The following is a 21,439-nucleotide window of genomic DNA, read 5'->3' on the forward strand; positions in this document are numbered from 1 at the left end:
TGGTTTCAGGAATCCAAACCACTCACACAGATTAAATGTCCTATGTGAATATTCCCAATCCTGCATTCTGTGGTGACACACACACCTGCACTCCACATCCCCCCAACAGATAAGATAAAAATTACGAATACCTCTAAAAATTTAAAGTCATCAAATTTATCAATAAGAATGTTTCACCCATGTAAATTCAAATTACCAGGTAAATAATTCCCCAAACTCAGCTCAGTTTCAATAACCTATTTTATATTCCACTTTTAGTGTATCATTCATCAAAATCAGTTAGATGTCACATAAATGATTATATGCATTTGCATTCCTGGAGAAGGTAGCTTTAAGACTCCTCTTGATGCTTTGGAGAAGTGTAAGACATGATTGCTGTTGCTATGTTAATGTTAATAGCCACACAGTTACATACTTTGAAACTATAGTGGTTTGAGAACCACTATTAATGATAGTCCTGAGGTCCTGGAGGGGAGTAACACATGTCTTCTAAATCCTCAAGATAATAGCCTAGTTTTGTACATTTTAGCTAATGCTTTAAAAAACGGCCATTCCGTATATGTTATAGGTACTCTTAATTAAAAGGTGACATTATTTTAGCTGGATAACATTTAACTTTTTAACTTTTTAAACTAGTGTTGCCTGATGTAATTCAGATATATTGACATGAAACATTTTTATATAAATTTCCTAGAAAGGGGACGCCAAAATAAAAGCTAAGGAGGAAGCCGACAAACGCAAGAAGGAGCAGGAAAAAATTATGTTGCAGAATTTACAAGAAAGATTAGAAAGAAAAAAGGTAATCTCTCTCTCTCTCTCTCTCTCTCTCTCTCTCTCTCTCTCTCTCTGTGTGTGTGTGTGTGTGTGTGTGTGTGTGTGTGTGTGTGTGTGTGTTTTGGGGATTTGATTCTTTGTTTAAAACAATGTTGGGCATATGATATGAAAATCACAAATTAGTGACAATGGTTGTTTTCCCATTCTCCTCTTTTCTTCCTTAGCCAAGGATCTGACCTCTCCTACCTAAAAGGGTCTCCTTTGATTGACCGTATCTATCCCTCATTGACCAGTGGTGGCAATTACAGCAAAGCTCCTTTGAACAGAATTAGTCAGGTCATGGTAGGGGTTGGTGGAAATAAGGTTTTCTTCTAACCTGGGCTAGAAAGTGCAGATCTCTGAGAGGCCAAGGTGCAGGCTTTTTGTATAGTAGGAGCTCACTCTGTGTAATTCATGTGCCTCATCTGAGAGCAAGGAAGGGCTCCAGTCCTGGCTGAGGTGCTGCAAGGCCTCTGTCAGATCCATCACCTTGAGGAGGCCAGAGAGCTGCATTTCTCCTCACTTACAGGGAAAGAAGTGTATACTGGGAAAAGAATTCTTAGCTCTCCTATGTGTGTTCTCTTTCTAGTAACAAACTCTCTGACAGTGTCGCATCATTGTGGTACATTCTTGTCATTAACATTGGCCTCAGTCATGGTCTGTTCAGACTACAATTATGTTTACCAGTAAAAGTTCTAATTGGTTTGCAGTAGTATGTGCTTAGTCTAAGTAATGCATTAGAAAGTCTGCAAAATTAGGAGTGAGGAATCATTTGGATTTCTGTGTTACCAAAACAAGTACAGTTATCACAACTCAAAGGTGACTGAGACCAAGACTGGAGGAAAGAATCAACTACCACCCAACGTCTTGTGTCGGTTAAGTGTGTGGCTTTGGAGCAGTCACTGATATTATCCACTTCTGGAAAATGGGAGTAATCATCACTCTTTTGCATTTAATCTGTTTTCATGTTTGAAATTTTATTTTCCTTTAGAGAATTGCAGAAATTATGAAGCGGACAAGAAAGACGGATTCAGATACCTCAAAGGTAGTCTCTGTGCTCCTACTGGCAGTATATACAAATTCCTGTTGCTTCACATTCTTTTTTTTAGTGTTTTTTATTGATTTATGAGAGACGAAGGGAGATGGAGAGAGATAGAAACATCAGTGATGAGAAAGAATCATTGATTGTCTGCCTCCTGCATGCTCCCTACTGGGGATTGAGCCCACAACCCAGGCATGTTCCCTGATCAGGAATTGAACCATGAACTCCTGGTTCATAGGTTGATGCTCAACCACTGAGCCACATTGGTAGGCCGCACATTCTTTTTAAGTTTTGCCAATTTGGTGGTAATGAAATAAAGTATCACATTGCACATTGCATTTTCCTTGATAAAAAGGTTTCGCATATTTCTTAGATCTTTAGTTATCTTTCATGTTTTTTTTTTTCTTGTGTGAAAATGCTTATTTAGGTCTTTTGCCCAGATCTTTGGGGCTAATTTGTCTTTTTCTTACTAATTTATAGTTCTGTAAATGTTCTAGATTCTACTTCTTTCTTGGTTATATGTATTACAGATAACTTCTCCCACTTTATGGCTGTCTTTTGTTAATGTTGTCTTCATTTTTACATTGTTGAATTTACCAATATTTTTTATGACTAATGGATTTACATATGCTTATTGGTCATTTGGATATTTGATTTTGTGAAGTGCCTTTTTCTTTTTCTTTTTTTAATTGATATTTCTAGAGAGAGAGATTGATGTGAGAGATAAACATTGATCTGCTGCTCCCTGTACCTGCCCCAATCAGGAATCCAACCTGCGACTCTTTGGTGTATGGGACAATGCTCCAACCATCTGAGCCACATTAGCCAGAGCGAGAAGTGCCTTTTCAAGTCCTTTCCCGTGTTTTTATTGGGTTGCCTGCCTTTTGATTGTAGGAGTTTTTACCGACTTTGGTTATGAGCCCTTTGAATATATGTATTGCAGATATCAGCCCCGATGGTATAGTTTGCTTCCCACTCTCATAATATCCTGTGATGAACTCAAATTTACCAGTTTCTTCATGTATGGTTACTGCTTTGGAGGTCTGTCTCATAAGTATTTGCCTACCTCAGAGTCCTGTCTTTTGATGGATCACATGCATGCAAGGCCTTTTTCCTCCAGATTCTATGCTGTTTATCCTCTGTGCTATAAAAGTAATGTTTTGTCTGTTTACACTTGACCAGTTGATATAATTATGAAAATTTAGAATAGAAATATAATTTTGGAAAGTTCTGGGGTCACTATCTCAAAGATCATTTAGTCCATTGGTCTGAGAAATTTACCTCAAGCAGCAGCCAAGAACTTTTTGAGCTACTCACCAGTTGCCCCCACCTTGGCTTAGTTCAGACTCGGAGCAGGAAGAGACCGCATGCTAACCCAAAGCTCTTGTCTGTTGGTTCCCACTCAGGGAAGTCTTTCATTCTTGAGTGTCCTCCCCTAACTTAAAGACAAAACTCGGGCCATCTGTCCTATTTCCTGTAGATTCTTGGGACCAAAGAGTTTAAATTTTTAAAATCTTTACTTTGAAATGATGAAAATTAGCCATCAGTCCAGCCTTGACATCTGTCTTTGAAGTAACTATGTCAGGATGATTGAATATTTAGATATAACCATAAGTTTCTTTTTTCATCATAGGATGCACAAACATCCAGTAGTGACACATACGAGGAGCATGAGGCAGACGATGAGGATGAGCCCGAAAGTGATGATGCAGATTCTTCTGATGACTTGCATCCATCAGGTTTGGTTGCTTTTTGAGTTGTTGTTATTTTTTTAGTATTTTTATTGATTTCAGAGAAGAAGGGAGAAGGAGAGAGAGATAGAAGCATCAATGATGAGAGAGAATCATTGATCAGCTGCTTCTTACACACACTCACACTGGGGATCGAGCCCACAACCCAGGCATGTGCCCTGACCAGGGATCAAACTGTGACCTCCTGGTTCATAGGTTGATGCTCAACCACTAAGCCACAATGGCTGGGCAGTTGTTGTTGTTTTTTTATATATTTTTATTGTTTTTTAGAGAGAGAGGGGAAGGAAGAGAGAGAGAGAGAGAGAGAGAGAGAGAGAGAGAGAGAGAGAGAAACATTGATGAGAGAGAAACATCAATCGGCTGCATCCTGCACGCCCCCTGCTGGGGATCGAGCCCACAACCCGGGCATGACCTCCTCGTTCATGGGTGGTCACTCAACTACTGAGCCACACCGCTGGGCACCTTTTGAGTTATGTTAGTCGCTATTTAAGAGGTAGACTGCATAGGTTCATCCAGGTACTCCTCTGCTTCTAAGCTGTGTGGCTAAGGGCAAGTTACTTAATCTCTCTGTATGCTCAGTTTTCCCGTCTGAAAAAGGAGAAGCTATTGTTCTTCTAGGGTGGGTATAAGATTACAATGAGGTAATCTGTGTAATGCTAAGAGAATAGTGCCTGACACGTAGTAAACTCTCAATAAATATTAACTGCTGCTGCAGCGGCTGTTGTTATTTTACAGGTTGTGCTAAAAGACTATAGATGGCAGCTCTTTCTCAGCTGAATATGAGGCTTACTAACATTTCATAGCTCAGGGCCTCCTCTGACATCTATGATTGACCACAGGTGGAATACTACTTTCTAATTCATTGAGAAAAATTAAAATCATATCATGATTATGAGTGCCCTCTAAAATGTATTATTGGTTCCCTTATGAGTAGGAACCATTTTATGGCAAAAGTAATTGGCATCTGAAAAAACAGTTTGTCCACCCTTTATCCCAAAAGTCAGGCCCTCTACTAGGTACAGGGATACAGAGATGAAGAGCACGGCCCTTAGCCTTGAGGAACCATAGCCAATGGGGAGGTAGACATATGAGCAAATAATGATTCCACCACAAGCAGGTTGCATTAAAAGAAGTTTGGGAAAATGCAATGAGAACACAGCAGTAGGAGCAAGGTAGGTATAGGGTCTGCCTTAGGGCACTGGAAAGGGTAGGAGGTGGCATTGGAAGTGAGACTAAAATAAGAGGTGGAGGCAGAATTGGGTAGGTGGGTAATCAGGAGGAGGATAAGAAGCATGGTTTAGTCCTATCCTCTGGCCTGGCATTGTTTCCTGCCAAAGGAGAAAGGGCAAGTTCCTTAAAGGTGGCCCCTTTATACTCTAAGGAAAGTTGGGACAGGTGTGCTAGGCAGCAGCCTGGACCATGTTTGAGAAAAGTAGTTTGGTGGCTGCTGGGCCTGCCTCTCCAGCGTACTCCCATGATTCTTCCTGCCATCAGACAGATGGTCCCTCCCCCAGCCTATCAACATCACAGCCTTTGTTCTTCTTGTCTTTGTTGTTGAAGCTCCGGTTTCAATCTTACTCCTTTTTTTCTAGCCTTTACAAATGGCATGAATTCATCCAGAAAACTCAAGAAAAGTTTTAGAAATGTGAAAAGCACCCCCAGGCTGCTGTCTTTAGAAGTCAATTCTGACAAAGTCTATACAAAGACAAGAGCATCTTTAAAAAGTGACATGAAAAACGTCAGACAAAAAGTGAAAGACCCTTTGGCTCAGGCCAAGGGTATCAGGTTAGTCACTCGGCGAGCTTTTCAGAATAAACTTGGTGTTATTATGATTGACATTCTTAGAATGATACATGAGATTATTGACTGAGCTCTTAACTTGTACCAAACACTATTTTAAGCACTTGTTTTACAGAAACAAACTAATCCACAGCAGTCTTGTTATGTAGTGTTAGCATTCCCATCTTTACAAATCAGGAAACTTAGGCATGGAGAGATTATGGGTCTTATTTGCCCAACATCCCACTGTTCCAGTGCAGAGCCCAAATCCACACCCACATACATCTGATTCCAAACTGTGCTTTTGTTCACACTAGTTAATGTTGTCTCATAAAATCTGGGAAGGGGTCATTGATTGAGTGGCTGCTGTATGCCAGTTATTTTACATAACCTATTTTAATTATCATTGCACTTCTGAGTTTGATATTAATGACCTCATTTTATATATGGGGAAACTGAGGGTCACAGATTAGGTCAGAAGAGTGGGAACAGAGTCTAGAAAGGAAGGATCTTTGGGCGATTACTTGAAAGACATTACCTACAAGGCCCATGGAAACACTCTGCTAAGAGACATAGCGATGGTTTGGAAAGAGCACTGGAGCTAGAAAATCCACATTAGTCCTCACTTCACCTTACTAGCCATGTCATGGATCAGCTTGAAGTAGGGACAGGGTTCCTGCAGCCTTCACATTTAACTGCTCCCAGTCCATTAGCATGCCCATGGAACCTAGGACTTTATAGGACACAATTTGAAAACCAGTGTGTTCTGCGATATCCAGGGCCCCTTCCAGCCTTCCCATTTTATCATTCTGAAAGTTCATTTACTTCCAAGGCATTTCTTAAAAGTTTGTTAAAATATGTAGCTGCTTTCAAGATGAAGCCCTAGCTTGGGGATAATCAAGATTCTAACCAAAACATCTCTTTCCAGGCTGTCCATCAAAAGAATGACCAACCAAGTAACAAAAACTGAAAAGATAGTCGAAACCAGCAACACCATGGTACCATCTGAAGATTTACATTCAGTGTCACAGGAATGTGTGTGTGACCAGATACTAGATAGCACTCGCAAGATCGATCCACTCATTTCTAGCAACCTTCCTGATAGCCAAAAACACCATCTGAAAGGTTCCAAAACATTCCACCAAAGTCCCCAGACAAAAATAGAAAAATCTGATTCTGCTTGATCAGGTAAGGCTTTTTTTTTTTTTTTATCCCATCTTCATTTTGTTTCCAAGACCATTAACATTGAACAATCCTGCTTCCTGCTGTTCCAGGGCCACTTTGGCACCATGTAACTTGGGAGGTGAGGGAGAAAATAGTGGTGGGTCTAAAAGTTACATTAATGCTGAAGACTCTTCTATTTAATTCGTTTTTAGAGTAAATTAAATGACTTAATTCTAGTTTAATGTCCTGCATTTCCTGCCAGATAATACAAAGTAGGTTCTTTTCGCACTAGCTGCTTTACAGCACGCAGATTATCATTTAGGGCAGAGTGTTTATGAGGTCTATGGAATTTGCCTCTCAACCTGTTTCCAAAACCAAAAGGCCTTTGTTTTTCTTTCCTTGAGAAGCTCTCTTTGAAGTTGATAGGCAGCATGGGCTTGTTTGGGGGTTGGGGATGTTGAGAGCATTTATAAGAGTACCAGTGTGTCAGCAACTCCAAGGGGGCTGCTGAGGGTACCGGACCCACCCTGAAGGAAGGAAGGAAGACCAGGGCCCAGTTGCTGCTCACAACATCTTCTCTACTAATCTTCTTTTCTTTTTCCCTGTGGTCGGACATGTAAACCTCATGCAGCCTAGAAGAGAATTTATCCTCCACTCTGGGTTTCAACTTCTAGGTCCACCTCCGACTTGAACCAAGCAAAGAAAAGAACAATCTAAAAAACCGGGAAAACATCAAAAAGTCATCTTAACAAGTCTCAGAAGATGCTCGCTCACTCATGTCATCTTGACGTCCACAAGGAAGGGTTCTTAGTAAAAAGTTTTGTTTTCCCGTAAAAATCTCCATTGTATCTCATTGTATTTTCCTACCAACACGTGTTTGAGTGTGCATTGAGGCTGTGTTTATAAACTAGTAACTCTTGTACTTCTAAAAGAATTTCTACGGAAAGAGTAATATTCTCTCAGTACATGTTTGAAATCTTAAAATAATGTTTTTCTGTTTAACAATTAAAAACTCCTGTTTGATCTTGTAGAGAACATAATAGGTTATGTGAAGGACTCAAGATTGCTCACAAGAGCTATGTTGGATTATTTCTAATATACCAATACCAAAGGTTGCAAAATAGAGTAAAGCATATGTTACCATTATATATGTCTATTTTTAACCTTGCCAGCTGAGTACACAAGCAGTGATGCCCCCAAATGCTAAGAGTCCTAGAAGATGTGATCTTGGAACAATTAGGATATTTTGTGCTCTTAGCAGTATTTCATTTTGGAGTACATACTAAGGTTTATCTACAAAAACATGTATTGTTTTTATTGTGTACATAAAGCAGCATTTGGCTGTTGTCTGGTGGGGAATATTTAATTCCTCTAAATGTTTACTGTGTATATAATCTTTTTCTGTTTATACCCTCCAGTCCTGCCCTTCAGTATACACCCAGGCTTGGGATATGGAACAAAAATTTCCTTGCCTTTTTCTAACCAGTGGCTGCAAGTGAGTACAGGAACAGTGTTATTCTTTAGTCCGTGTGATAGATAGGTACACATACATGCACACACACAAGATGTATATTTGCTGAAATGCACTGAGTCCTGATTAAAAGAATTTACTAAAACTTGCCCTGGCCGGTTGCTAAGTGGTTAGGGCTTCAGCCCGAGCACCGGAGGGGTTGCAGATTCGATTCCCGGTCTAGGGCATGTACCTGGGTTGCAGGTTGGCACCCCGTCCCTGGTCGGGGCACCTGCAGGAGGCAACCAGTCGATATATCTCTCTCACATCGATGTTTCTCAATCTCTCTCTCTTAAGCAATGGAAAAAAATATCTTCAGGTGAGGATTAAAAAAGAAACAACAAAAAACTATTGACTAAAACTTGAATGCAATTTAGTTGTCCTAATGCTAGTGAGTTTTCTGGCGAATCACAAATAGTTTGAAACAGGCCCATGTTTCTTTCTAGTCACCAGTCTTGGATTAGTAAAAGGAAGTAATTATTCTTTCTTGTTTCTTAGTTCTTTGCTATTCAGAGTACTATACCTTTTGTTACAGATTAGAGCTTGATGCCTTAGATTTTAAAACTATTTTCAAACACTAGTTCTTTTATATAGGAGGCAGACAATCATCCTAACAATATTTCTGATATTTTTCCGCACGAATGTTACATATTGAAACACTCTGTTATACCTCCATATAAATGTGTGCTCTGTGAAATAAACTTTGCACATAAAGCCAAGTTTTCTTTTCATTATAATAACACAAAATGTACTGGTGGAAGTATAGAGGTGACACCAGTTGTTAACCAAGCCATGAATACAGGCAACCAGCAAGTTCAGTAAACAAATCCCCTGATGCTTCTCTCCAGCTACTCAGGGATTTGGCAGAGTTCCCCCTGTGCGATATTAAGATGTGAATTTCAAAACACTGGTCTTCCTGCACCTATTCCAATGCTTGTTACTCTTTCCTGTGTTACTCTTCCCCGTGATGGTCTGACTTATACTTGAAGCCAGTGAATAAAGTACCTTTCTTTTTACTGTGGTGAAATTCACATAAGTCACTATTTAGTGGCATTTAGTACTTTCAGTGTTGTGCAGCCATCACCACCATCTAGTTCCAGAACATTTTCATCACCCTACAAAGAAACCCTGGACCCTTTATACAGTCATTCCTCATTCCTCCTCTCCTGGCCCTTGCAAAGCTCACCTTTGGTGCTTGCCATGAATGAGGAGAAAACACTTGATTTTTAAGTCTGAGTGTGTTCAGGCAGTGATTATACTGTTATATACCCATCTCTCCATGACATCACTTACTGTGCGTGGTGAGACCAGTGTTCTGATCTGCCTATAAAGGTTGTTTTCAATCTCGAAACATGTTCTACTCCACTAGTTATTGTATTCTATAAGGTAAGGTCCTGTTTATCCTCAGTCTTTGAGGTCTGGTGCTTATGAGAATGGTAGCAGCTATTCCCCACTTGGCATTCCATTCTGTTGGTCTTTCTGTTGGAGCTGTTGAACTAGGATATCTCCTGGTGTGCACACAACTTGAAATGCAATCAAAGCACCTTGTTTATAGCTGTGAAGTGATGGACATGATCTAGATTTCCCCCGCCTGCCCTGGGCTGGTGCCCTTGAACTTGTTAGGGGACACATTGGTTGCCTCCAGTTTCCCTTCCTCTCTGGATATTCTCTAGGTGTCCTCTCCCCTGTGGATTTTGAGGATGAGCACATTTCTTCCACCTATGTCATGAACACTGTAAAGCCTTTTAAAGGCTCCCTCTAATCCCTGACAACCACAAAGTGCGGTATGGAATAATGTAAGGGACACTAGAATGGGATCTAAAGACCTGAATCTTAGCCAAGGTGCCTGTGTGTGCATAAGTTATGGCCATGTGATTGTGTACATTATGGCCCTTCTGAACCCTTTTATCAGGCAAGAGAGGGGGGCTGCAGTACAATATCTGTAGACCCTTTCATTCTCATACTGAAGAGTCACTCATTTTGGCAAGAGCTGGAGGTTTGGGACTAATAAAACAGTAGCAAGTGTCAAGAAGCAAAAGCATGGAGGCATACTGTCACGTTTTATCAGGTCAATTCCCTGTGTAACTTTTAGTGCCCTCCCCCCCCCTTCCCCAGGTCTGGTTTGTTGAAGCAGGCCCCAGAAAGGTTATTTTTGTCCTTGGTCTCCCCACCAATCCAATTCCAGTGTCTAATAATTTCCCCAACTATCTATATATAAAAGGCTAAGCGACCATCACATCCGAAACAACCAAATGGATGACTGAACAGGCTATGTGGGGCGACCAGGCTGGCAGCAGGGTTAGTGAGGGGCGACCAAACGACTGAGCATCAGGCTGCATGGGGCTACCAAGCCAGCAGGAGGGGCAGTTGGGGGCAACCAGGCCGGCAGGGGGGTGCAGTGAGGGGCGACCAGGTTGGCAGGGGGGGCAGTTGGGGGTGACCATGCCAGCAGGGGGGGCAGTTGGGGGTGACTACGCCTGCAGGGGGGCAGTTGGGGGTGACCAGGCCACCAGGTGGGGCAGTTAGGTGAGATCAGGCAGGCAGGCAGGCAGGTGAGTAGTTAGGAGCCAGTGGTCCCGGATTGTGAGAGGGATGTCCTGGATTGGAGAGGGTGCAGGCTGGGCTGAGGGGACTCCCTCCCCCGCCCCCCGGTGCATGAATTTTGTGCACCGGGCCTCTAGTGATAATAAAAGTGTAATGTGTTAATTAGATCAGATGACCTAGCAGGCAAAGCTGGGGCTGTGAGGGAAGCCTGGGTCCCAGGTGCCAGAGGGAAGCCGGGGGAAGGAAGGCCTACTCGTGCACGAATTTCGTGCATCAGGCCTCTAGTGTTATAATAACTGTAAAGTTTGCACATCCTGTATGCCAGGTACTTTATAGGCATCACTTCAAACCCTTACTCATTTTTACCTAGGATGACACTGAGGTTTGTGGAGATTGGTAGTCACTCAACCAGAAAGGCAGAGCTGATCAATCCTAAGTCTGATTATAAAGCCAACACCCATACTGCTTGGGGAGTGAGAACAGTGTCCGGTGGCTTGCATGGTAGTTAATATACGATCTCTGGTCATGGAGATAAAATACATGCTTAAAGTTTATTGAGTGCTTTTACTGATTATCAGTCACCCTGCTGAGCATTTGCATTATGAAATCTGCATGTAATTCTGCAAGGTAGGGATTCTAAGTCTGATTTTACAGTTGAAGAAAAAAGCTCAGCTAGGTTAAGTAACTGGCCCAAGGGCTCATAACTTTAAAATGGCAAGGCAGCCAGGATTTGAACCCCAGCAGTTGGGCTCTACAACCCACTCTGTTAACAACAAGTAGATAAGTTCTTTTTGGGGGGTACATTTCTTATTTTTTATTTCAGCATTTAAAATGTTCACAGATGGAGTAGTATATTCATTCATATCTCCATGGAAGATATAACAAACAAAGCATACAGGTATTCCACAGTTACAGAATTACTTATTTGTGGCTGGAAATATTTACCCCTAGAATTTATCTGGAAAAACACCACTAAGAAACACTAAAAAGTTTTGAGTGTTTCACTGAATTAATTTCCATAAAAAGTAAATAGCAAAGAATATCAGGAGAGATTCCTAAATAATAGCCAGTACTTCTAATTTTTTTAAATTTTTAAAAAATATTTTTTATTGATTTTTTACAGAGAGGAAGAGAGAAAGAGAGTTAGAAACATCGATGAGAGAGAAACATCGAACAGCTGCCTCTTGCACACCTCCTACGGGGGATGTGCCCGCAACCAAGGTACGTGCCTTTGACCGGAATCAAACCTGGGACCTTTCAGTCCGCAGGCCGACACTCTGTCCACTGAGCCAAACCAGTTAGGGCTGTAATTTTTTTTAATTTTTTAAAATAATAGTTTATTTTTTTTAGAGAGAGAGAGGAAAAGAGGGGGAAAGTGATAGAAACATCAATATGAGAGTGCAACATCGATTGGCTGCCTCTTGCACACCCGCTACTGGGAATTTTGGGCACAACATGGGCATCTGCCCTGACCAGGAATCAAACCAGCAACCTCCTGGCACACAGGATGATGCCCAACCAACTAAGCCACACCAGCCAAGGCTAGCCAGAACTTTTTGAATATTTCAAACTTTTATAGTACTTTTCTAACATACCCATGTCAGGAACACTTAATTCTCAATTTTTTTTCTTTTCTCCTCAGTAGCCAAGGCCCAAGATGTACATATTTTTTATTTTCAAGTCTTTTTTTTTCCAAAAACATTATTTAGAATAGGTTGATCATCATAGGATCTTGACTAGCTAACGAGGTAGGAACAGTCTTTAAAAGACATTCTTAAGTATTTATGAAGCAAAACAAAAGAGAATAATTAAATTATACATAGTTTTTTAGTGGTTATTTCAATAAAATGCCAAGAGCATTGGAAATAGGTCAAATGCTGCTTGTACTTTAAAAGACAAAGAGTAAAACCCAATTAGGAAAGTCCTGCTGCTGAGTACATTCAAGGGTTGGTATTAATTAAATTCATTTTGGCATTACAGTAGAAGAAATGGCTGCCCCCAAGTGCCAAGCTTTCTTCCTGAAGAAATCTTAAGAAGATAAAGTTTAAACAGAAAACAAAAGTGCCCTTTCAGTACAAGTTAATTTGGCTCTTATTTTAACCCAGTTTTCATCCTTTCCTACACACCAAAACATTAATAATTTCTATATACTGCATATCTAGTAACATTATTTAAATGAGTTTAGCAGTAAACAAACTTTGCCTTCCTTATATAAAGGTTTAACTTATGACCTAAGCTAAATAGCTAGAAAATGCCTAGATAATAATAGATTTCAGCACCATCTCTCGGCAGATGTTTCAAAATACATACACTCCTTAAATTCATATAAACCTAGGAAATTCAACCATTATCCCCTCTCCATATACACCAAAATCAAAGTTATGTGTTCTAACTACCCCTTCTGTATATATAAGGAATACAAATCTCCCCAATTAAGTTAACAGGATAAAAATGTTTACAAAAAAGGGGAAGTTAACAAGTATGATTTGTCTAAAACATTATTTGAACACTTTGGTACCTATTAATTGATGAAGGGTAAAATACCAGAAGAGGATTTCTTTATTTCCCCAATTACACACTGATTAGGGTTACTGCTGAAAACACTAAGAAAAAAAAAATCTAAAATGTAAAAAAATGAGGTAGAATAGCTGCCAGATAAATTGATAACTATATGTGGCCTAGCAGATGGTTTTGAAATCAAGTCTTTGACAATTCTGTAAAACTAGTGGCCCTGCGCACAAATCCATGCACAAGTAGCTCACTGCCACTTGCCTCAGCTGGTGGTCCCACCCACCGCTGCTTGTAGCTCTCCGCAACAGGTAGCTCGCTGCCCTGCCATCCTGTAGCTTTCCGCCCACTGCCCACCCTCCTGTAGCTCTCCACCACTTGTAGCGTGCTGCCCCACCCTCCTGCTGTTCAGTCATTATGTGACGGCATACCGGGCCAATTTGTATATTACCCTATTATAAATATAGATGTCCTGTCTAATAAAGAGGTAATATGAAAATTGTCACCCCAACACAAGATGGCCACCCTCATGTGGTCAAAGATGGCCGTCCCCATGTGGACACAAGATGGCCAGCAGGAGAGGGCAGTTGTGGGCCATCAGGAATGCAGGGGATGGCAGTTGTGGGGGGACCAGGCCTGCAGGGGAGAGCCGTTGGGGGGGACCAGGCCTTCATGGGAGGGCAGTTGGGAGGGACCAGGCCTGCAGGGGAGGGCAGTTGGGAGGGACCAGGCCTGCAGGGGAGGGCAGTTGGGAGGGACCAGGCCTGCAGGGGAGGGCAGTTGCGAGGGACCAGGCCTGCAGGGGAGGGCAGTTGGGAGGGACCAGGCCTGCAGGGGAGGGCAGTTGCGAGGGACCAGGCCTGCAGGGGAGGGCAGTTGTTGGGAACCAGGCCAGCTGGGGAGGGCAGTTGGGGGGGACCAGCCTTCAGGGGAGGGTAGTTGGGGAGGACCAGGCCTGCAGAGGAGAGTAGTTGGGGGGGACCAGGCCTGCAGGGGAGGACAATTGGTGGTGACCAGGCCAGCAGGGGAGGGCAGTTGGGGGGATCAGGCCTGCAGGGGAGGGCAGTTGGAGTGACCATGCCTGAAAGGGAGGGCAGTTGGGGGGAACCAGGCCTACAGGGGAGGACAGTTAGGAGTGACCAGGCCAGCAGGGGAGGGCAGTTGGGGGACCAGGCCTGCAGGGGAGAACAGGTGGGGGGGACCAGGCCTGAAAGGGAGGACAGTTGGGGAGGACCAGACCTGGAGGGGAGGGCAGTTGTTGGGAACCAGGCCAGCTGGGGCAGGCAGTTGCGTGGGACCAGGCCTGCAGGGGACGGCAGTTGGGGAGGACCAGGCCTGCAGGGGAGGGCAGTTGTTGGGAACCAGGCCAGCTGGGGCAGGCAGTTGCGTGGGACCAGGCCTGCAGGGGACAGCAGTTGGGGGGACCAGGCCTGCAGGGGAGGGCAGTTGGGGGGACCAGGCCTGCAGGGGACAGCAGTTGGGGGGACCAGGCCTGCAGGGGAGGGCAGTTGGGGGGGACCAGGCTGGAAAGGGAGGGCTGTTGGAGGTGACTGGACCTGCAGGGGAGGGCAGTTGGGGCGACCAGACCTGCAGGGGAGGGCTGTTGGGGGTGACCGGGCCAGCAGGGGAGGGCAGTTGGGAGGGACCAGGCCTGAAAGGGAGGGCAGTTAGGGTGACCAGGCCTTAAAGGGAAGGCAGATGGGATGGACCAGGCCTGCAGGGGCGGGCAGTTGGGAGGAGCCAGGCCTGCAGGGGAGGGGCCAGGCCTGAAAGGGAGGGGAGTTGGGAGGGACAAGGCCTACAGGGGAGGGCAGTTGGGGGACCAGGCCTGCATGGGAGGGAAGTTGGGAGGGACCAGGCCTGCAGGGGAGGGAAGTTTTTGGGAGCCAGGCCGCTGGGGAGGGCAGTTGGGGGTATCAGGCCTGCAGGGGAGGGCAGGTGGGGGTGACCAGGCCTGTAGGGGAGGACAGTTAGGGGCAATTGGGCCAGCAGGGGAGGGCAGTTAAGCATCGATCAGGCTGGCAGGGGTGTGTTTAAGGGGTGATCAGGCTGGCAGGCAGGCGAGTGGTTGGGAGCCAGCAGTCCTGGATTGTGAGAGGGATGTCCCAGATTGGAGAGGGTGCATGCTGGGCTGTGGGACACCCCCCGCTCCATGCACGAATGTTGTGCACCAGGCATCTAGTTTTAGATATAGTTAGCAATCCAACTTAGTATAATAGTTCAAGTCTGATATGGCAGTAGCCATTTTTATTTTATTTTAGCTATCCAAAATAATTTGTCAAAAAGGATTATTTACATATCTTTACACATTTTTGCTATTCTATCTAGAAGTGTCCTATCCATGTGATCAAAATATAATTTAGTTTGAAGAGAATTACTTTTTCTTTGCTGCGTTCTTTAACTGCTAATAGTTCCTTTACATTTTTTTCCTAAGGCACACCATGCCCTGTCTATTGCTGCTAAGCCCCTGAAGCTTGTGCCTTAATCTGTGTCTGCTTTGTCATCATGGTTCAATGAAAATCATATCAGAGTCTCTGCTAAAACTTAGTAACATTTAAATCTAGTAGATTAACTGCAAAAGACCCAAGCTTACTGAAGCAAAGGCCAAAAAACACAAGTATATGCTCTTTCCCCTAAAAACTGATTACATTACCTACTATAACAGTAAAGCTCAGTGATATCTCTGGCTGTACATAATCCATACTTAATGTTATAAAATGAAATGTTAGGCCAGTAAGCTTTCACAATTTTTATTAAATCCTAGTCTAATGTAACAATATCTGATTTTATAGACATCCTATGGTGATGTTTAAGTGAAAGCAAATCAGACATCTAAATCATTATTTTGTACAGATTAAGCAATAAGATACCTACTACACAGAACACTACAGGTAATGACATACACTTAAATTGCTTAGAGTTTTCATACAAGCCATGTTGCTTTTTTTTGTTTGTTTGTTTGTTTTTGTGTGTTTTTTTCAGTTTCACCTGTTTATTTTTTAAAAGTGATTACTTGAAAACTTAAATATGTGACTTACATTATATCTCTTTTTTTTATTTCTTTATTGATTAAGGTGTCACATATTTGTCCTCATCCCCCCATTCCCATCCCACACCCCTCCCCACGGATGCCCCCACCCCCTTGTTGTCCTTAACCATTGGTTAGGCTCGTATGCATGCACACAAGTCCTTTGGTTGATCTCTCCCCGCTACCCCCACCCTCCCCTACCCTCCCTCTGAGGCCCGACAGTCCGATCGATGCCTCCTTGTTTCTGGGTCTGTTCTTGTTCATCAGTCTATGTTGTTCATCATTTCCCCTAGATGAGTGAGATAATGTGTTACTAGAAATATACTTGTAAGAACTGAATGTGAGACAAGCAATAATAGTTATGCTGACAGGCAAATGAATCAGTCTGTAGTGAGTTTCTTTCTGGACCAACAGTTCTTTTGAGACCCAATTTCAATGTCCACCAGTTCCTTATGTGTACATGTCAGCACTGACTTTTCAGCTCTGGATGGTGGACAAATGGTGGTAATGCAGGTCCGACTCCCTCTGGTTTGGTCTTGCCCGGACCCAGGGGCATGGCTTCACCCGGACTCAGGGGTGCGTGGCCTCACCCGGACCCAGGGGCACGCGGCCTCACCCAGACCCAGGGGCGCGCGGCCTCACCCGGACCCGGGACCCAGCCTCACCCGGATTCAGGGGCGCACGGCCTCACCCAGACCCGGGACCTAGCCTGACCCGGATCCAGGGGTGCACAGCCTCACCCGGACCCAGGATCCAGCTTCACCCAGACTCAGGGGCGCGTGGCCTCACCCAGACCCAGGGGTGCGTGGCCTCACCCAGACCCAGGGGTGCGTGGCCTCACCCGGACCCAGGGGCACATGGCCTCTCCCGGACCCGGGACCCAGCCTCACCTGGATCCAGGGGCACACGGCCTCACCCGGACCCATGCTCCAGCTACACCTGGACCCAGGGGCACATGGCCTCACCCGGACCCAGGGGCGCGTGGCCTCTCCCGGAACCAGGGGCGCGGCCTCACCCGGACCCAGGGGTGTGCGGCCTCACCTGGACCCGGGACCCAGCCTCACCAGGACCCAGGGGCGTGCGGCCTCACCTGAATCCAGGGGCGCGTGGCCTCGCCTGGACCCCGGGGTGCGCAGCTTCACCCAGACCTGGGATTCAGCCTCACCCTCCGGGTCCCAGCCTCGCCCGGACCCAGGGCGCGCGGCCTCACCTGGACCCAGGACCCAGCAGGGCTTCGTCTTCTTGATCCCAATTCCTGTCGGTCAATTCCCTCTCAGCAATTCCTTCGGCCATTTTCTCAAAGCTCCAGGGCGGCTGCCACGGAATTCGTTGGGCAGCGGGCTCGGCGAAGCTCTGGTGTGCCCGGTGCGCGGTGGTGGGCTGGTCCCACTCACCCTTTAGTTGAGACATTGTTAGCTGAAGCAGCCTCCACCTTTGTTTTTCCCATGTAAATTTCTGTTTATCCTGGCTAAGATGTTTTCCCCAAAGCCTCAATAAAAGGGATGGCAGGGCCAGAGCAAGTAGTAGTTCTCCCACTAGAGTTGGACTACCGCCTGGCCCCCCATATCGCCAAATTGAATTTCTTCAAGTCTCCTTTCATTTGTGTGTGGCCCTTCTCCAGAACTCGAACCCTGAACTGGAACCCTGAACTACGCAGGACGTGGAAAGGGATTCCTACATTCTGGCACCCGAACAGGAACTTCTGGAGGAGAAGGTATTTTTTGCCTAAGAGCGAAAGAAGGAAAAGTGTGGAAAGGTGTGGAAAATTCACCAGAAAAAGGTGAGGGAAGTTCACCGCACACAAAAGCCCACGGCCAGCTGCAGAGTCACGAACTGTAAGTAGGGTGGGAAAGTCTTTTTCAGCCAGGCTAATGGGTAAGAATTAGGTTATAAATATAAAGTAAACTTTATTATAGACCTTTGGTTAGCATGCTTAAAGAATGTGGTTTCTTGTTCAAATTAAAATCTTAGTTTGTATTTGGAATTTAAAATCTGTAATAAGAAGTGAAACTCCACTGCTGAAGCTGCCTCTGGTGCGGAGAAATTCAAAGGTGGCAGGATAGGGCAAGGCTAGCTGCTTTCCCGCAGTAAGGTTACTCAAAGTTTTATTTAAAAATTATAAAAGAACTAGCAGAGAAATGCAAATCTTGGCCAAATTGGGTGCTAGTTTTTATTTTGGAAAGCGAAAAAGAAAGAAAAAATTTGAGATTTGTCTTTATCTTTTAAGCGTAAAAAGAAATTTGGCCAGATCTGTTCCTGAAACTTCACCCAAAGTAAGCAGGGAGTGGGGAAGGAAGGGAAACAAGTGGAGATCCTATATGGAAGCCCACTCTCCCATTTCTTAGTATGCTAAGAAATGTGGTAATTTACATTCAAATAAACCAAACCTGGTTTTCCAGAGCCACTGGCAAATGAAAAGTAAAGTTTAAATTTGCCTCATAAAAAACCTAGAGGACAGAATTGAAGCTCTTAATTGATTATGTCTTGTATTTATTCTTAGAAATATGAAGTGTTATTGTGTTATTAATCTAGGACATGCTAAAAATATTTGACTTGCCAGCTTTAAAAGTTTAAAGTGCAAATTAAATTGGGAGAAAATATAGTTGTGGTAATTAAATGCCTAAAAGTATAAGAACTTATTCTTGAGAAAATAAAATGTTGTGTTTTCTCTAATAATTAGGAATTAAAAATAAGTTGCTTATTATTGGTCTAATTAAAAAAGAGGATTAATTTTGTGATTCCCAACCAAAATTTTTCTATGCAAAAACTAGTTTAAAATCTAATTGATACCTTAGGATAATTATAAAAAGTATTATAATCTTTTAATCATATATGGAGATATATATTTGATGGTTTTTTTACCATGTTAAAATTTCAAGGTCTTAACAGAGATGATTCTTGGAAAACTCCAAGGGCCCAGAGTAATACAAGAAATTTATCCTCTCTTCTTAAAGGAAATCTTTTTTAAAAAGATCTAATATACTTGAAATTGCATGGAAAGCCTTATCAAATAAAAATTAATAAATATACTTTAAATGTTATGATGGTTTTGGCCCCAAAAAGGGCAAAACGAAGTAACTATTTCTTCCAGTTTGAAATTGAATTGCCATGGCCTAGAGCAAAGAATATCCTTACATGATATTATTCTACAATGTCATTATAAATGTTGATATTTTACAACAGCATATACCAAACAAACTTATAAACTAATTCTTTGAATGTTTGGCAGCAATTTAAAAGCACATGAAAGGATTTAATCCCTCCCACGGTGTGTAAGGCCCCCTGGGAAGGCACTTGAGCATTCTATATTAGCCCTTCTTGCTCTTTTTGCCAAGAGGGACCCTCTTCTCACCATCCAATTGCCCACAGCTGTTGCCTGAGCTCTGTGTTCCTGCTGAGGTTGAAGCCTCATAGTGGCTGGTACCATAGATCTGTCTCTCGCACAATGGCGTGAGCTGGGCCCTCCCTGGAGAAGAAACCTGGGTTCCCCAAGATATGTGATCAATGCTAGGACCCCGCCAGCAGGCGAGGGGATCCCAAGGCAGGTGCTGGGCATGGAGGCCATAGGGGCATAGGCTACCAAGGAGATAAAACTAAACCTCACATCACCCTGCTTGGCTCTGGAGGATGGCTGGTTAGTCAAAGACGGGTAAGATTCCTCAAGGGAGGAACAACCTAAGACAGGCACAGTCGCAGAGGGGCCATCAGGAGAGAAATTGGGGGTCAACAGAGGTGGGGCACAGATCCTCACCCCCCCAACATTGCAGGGGCTTGAACACTCGCCCCTTCTGAGGGAGGTCTCCTGCCCCATGGCTGCTTCGCGCTTCCCATGTCCAGCTCAGATCAGGACCCAGGTGGCCGACAAAGACTTGTCCAGCTCCGATCGGGACCCAGGCAACAGAGACTTGGCTGACAGCAGCAGCCCTATATCTAAATCCAGTCTAATACCAGGAATGCTTAGAGCCTTCTCAAGGATGCAAATAATCCTTTGCATTAATATTTACAGGGTAAATGAAGATTGTTGTTAGAGTATTAAATTTGACAGTAAAATAGTCAAGTTTTCAGATTAATTTATATTGGCTAATTGAAATAAGTGAATATTCAAGAAAATTTAATTGGACAAAAAGCTGTTTCTAAAGTATTAACTAAAATTTCTATTGGAGGAGAAACCAAGATGGCGGCATAGGTTAAACACCTAACCTGCAGCCGGGCACAACAATTTCAAAAATACAACTAGAGGTCAGAACGGACATCGTCCAGAACCACAGGAAAGTTGGTGGACTGAAATGCCCACAGCTGGGGGGAAGGAGAAGGCCACGGGGACAGTCGGGGAAGCCGTAAAAGCCTGAGGTATGGAGAAACGGGCGGAGACACGAGCACACGTGCCTGCGGGGAGGATGGAACCGGAGAGGAAGGGGCGGCTGATGACCTGGCCGGCGTTCACTGGCAGGAAGGAGATAAAGGCTCCGGAGTGTGCTGAGCGCCGGCTCCGATTGCACTGAACCCCATTCCGGGCGAAACCCTGGGAAACTCACTCACTTTCGCAACTCCGCCGCCCCCGCAGGCCGCCCGGCCCGGGACGCTGGGGACGCCGCCGCAGCGGCGGCGCTCGGAGCCCGGCGGCCTCCCAGCACCCGTCCCCGCCACGCAGCCCCTGCGCGCCTGGTGCCGCGGGCCGCGCGCCCCGCACACCGACGGTGGCCCAGGCGCCCTCTCCGTGCACCTCCCGGCGGCGCTAGACTTAAGTAGAGTTGACTGAATTCAAGGGATTAAGAAGTATAAATTGGGGGGATGCCGCGGCGGCGACGTCCGGAACACGGCGATGGCGGTGCCTGGAGCTCGGCGGCCACCCAGCGCCCGTCCCAGCCGCGCGGCCCTCGCGCGCCTGGTTCCGCGGGACGCGCGCACCGCGCACCGGATGGAGGCCCGGGAACCCTTTCCGTGCACCTCCCGGCGGCACTAGACTTCAGTAGAGTTGACTGAAATGAAGGGATTAAGAAGTACAAATTGAGAAGTTTGAAAAAGATGGCGGCGGAGGTTAAAGGCTGTTCTGTTGCCTCGCACCCAGTGAAATCGGAGGGGATGAGGTGTGGAGGTGCATGGGTCTGGCTGGTGGCGGGGGAAAGGGGCTTTTGTTCCAAACCTAAGGGAGATTAGCTCTCCATCACCCTGAAACCCATCTTCTGGTGAACCCCGGGAGACCCAGATGCCTGCGGGGAGAGGCGGGACTCTTGCAGAGGTGCGCCCAGCAATCAGTGTTTGCTGCGCTGGAGTGCGGAACGAGGGGACTTAGATACATG

General features: G+C 44.8%; 1 protein-coding gene across 6 annotated transcripts in view; it reads left to right on the forward strand.

The window, feature by feature from the left end:
• The window catches only part of MAP7D3 (MAP7 domain containing 3), a 33,530-nt gene extending 26,091 nt beyond the window's left edge, over window positions 1-7,439 (forward strand). For 5 of the 6 annotated variants that reach the window (XM_054717607.1, XM_054717617.1, XM_054717621.1 and 2 more), the window contains 6 exons: window positions 695-799; window positions 1,805-1,858; window positions 3,489-3,594; window positions 5,199-5,391; window positions 6,314-6,573; window positions 7,181-7,439. In XM_054717607.1, coding sequence (XP_054573582.1) covers window positions 695-799; window positions 1,805-1,858; window positions 3,489-3,594; window positions 5,199-5,391; window positions 6,314-6,569 — 714 coding nt within the window. In that variant the 3' untranslated portion in view covers window positions 6,570-6,573; window positions 7,181-7,439. The remainder of the gene's footprint in view (window positions 1-694; window positions 800-1,804; window positions 1,859-3,488; window positions 3,595-5,198; window positions 5,392-6,313; window positions 6,574-7,180) is intronic. The other variant, XM_054717613.1, reaches the window with a different exon arrangement.
• Window positions 7,440-21,439: the final 14,000 nt, after the last annotated feature.

The sequence above is a fragment of the Eptesicus fuscus genome, chromosome 1, assembly GCF_027574615.1.
Source record: "Eptesicus fuscus isolate TK198812 chromosome 1, DD_ASM_mEF_20220401, whole genome shotgun sequence".
Taxonomy (NCBI): domain Eukaryota; kingdom Metazoa; phylum Chordata; class Mammalia; order Chiroptera; family Vespertilionidae; genus Eptesicus; species Eptesicus fuscus.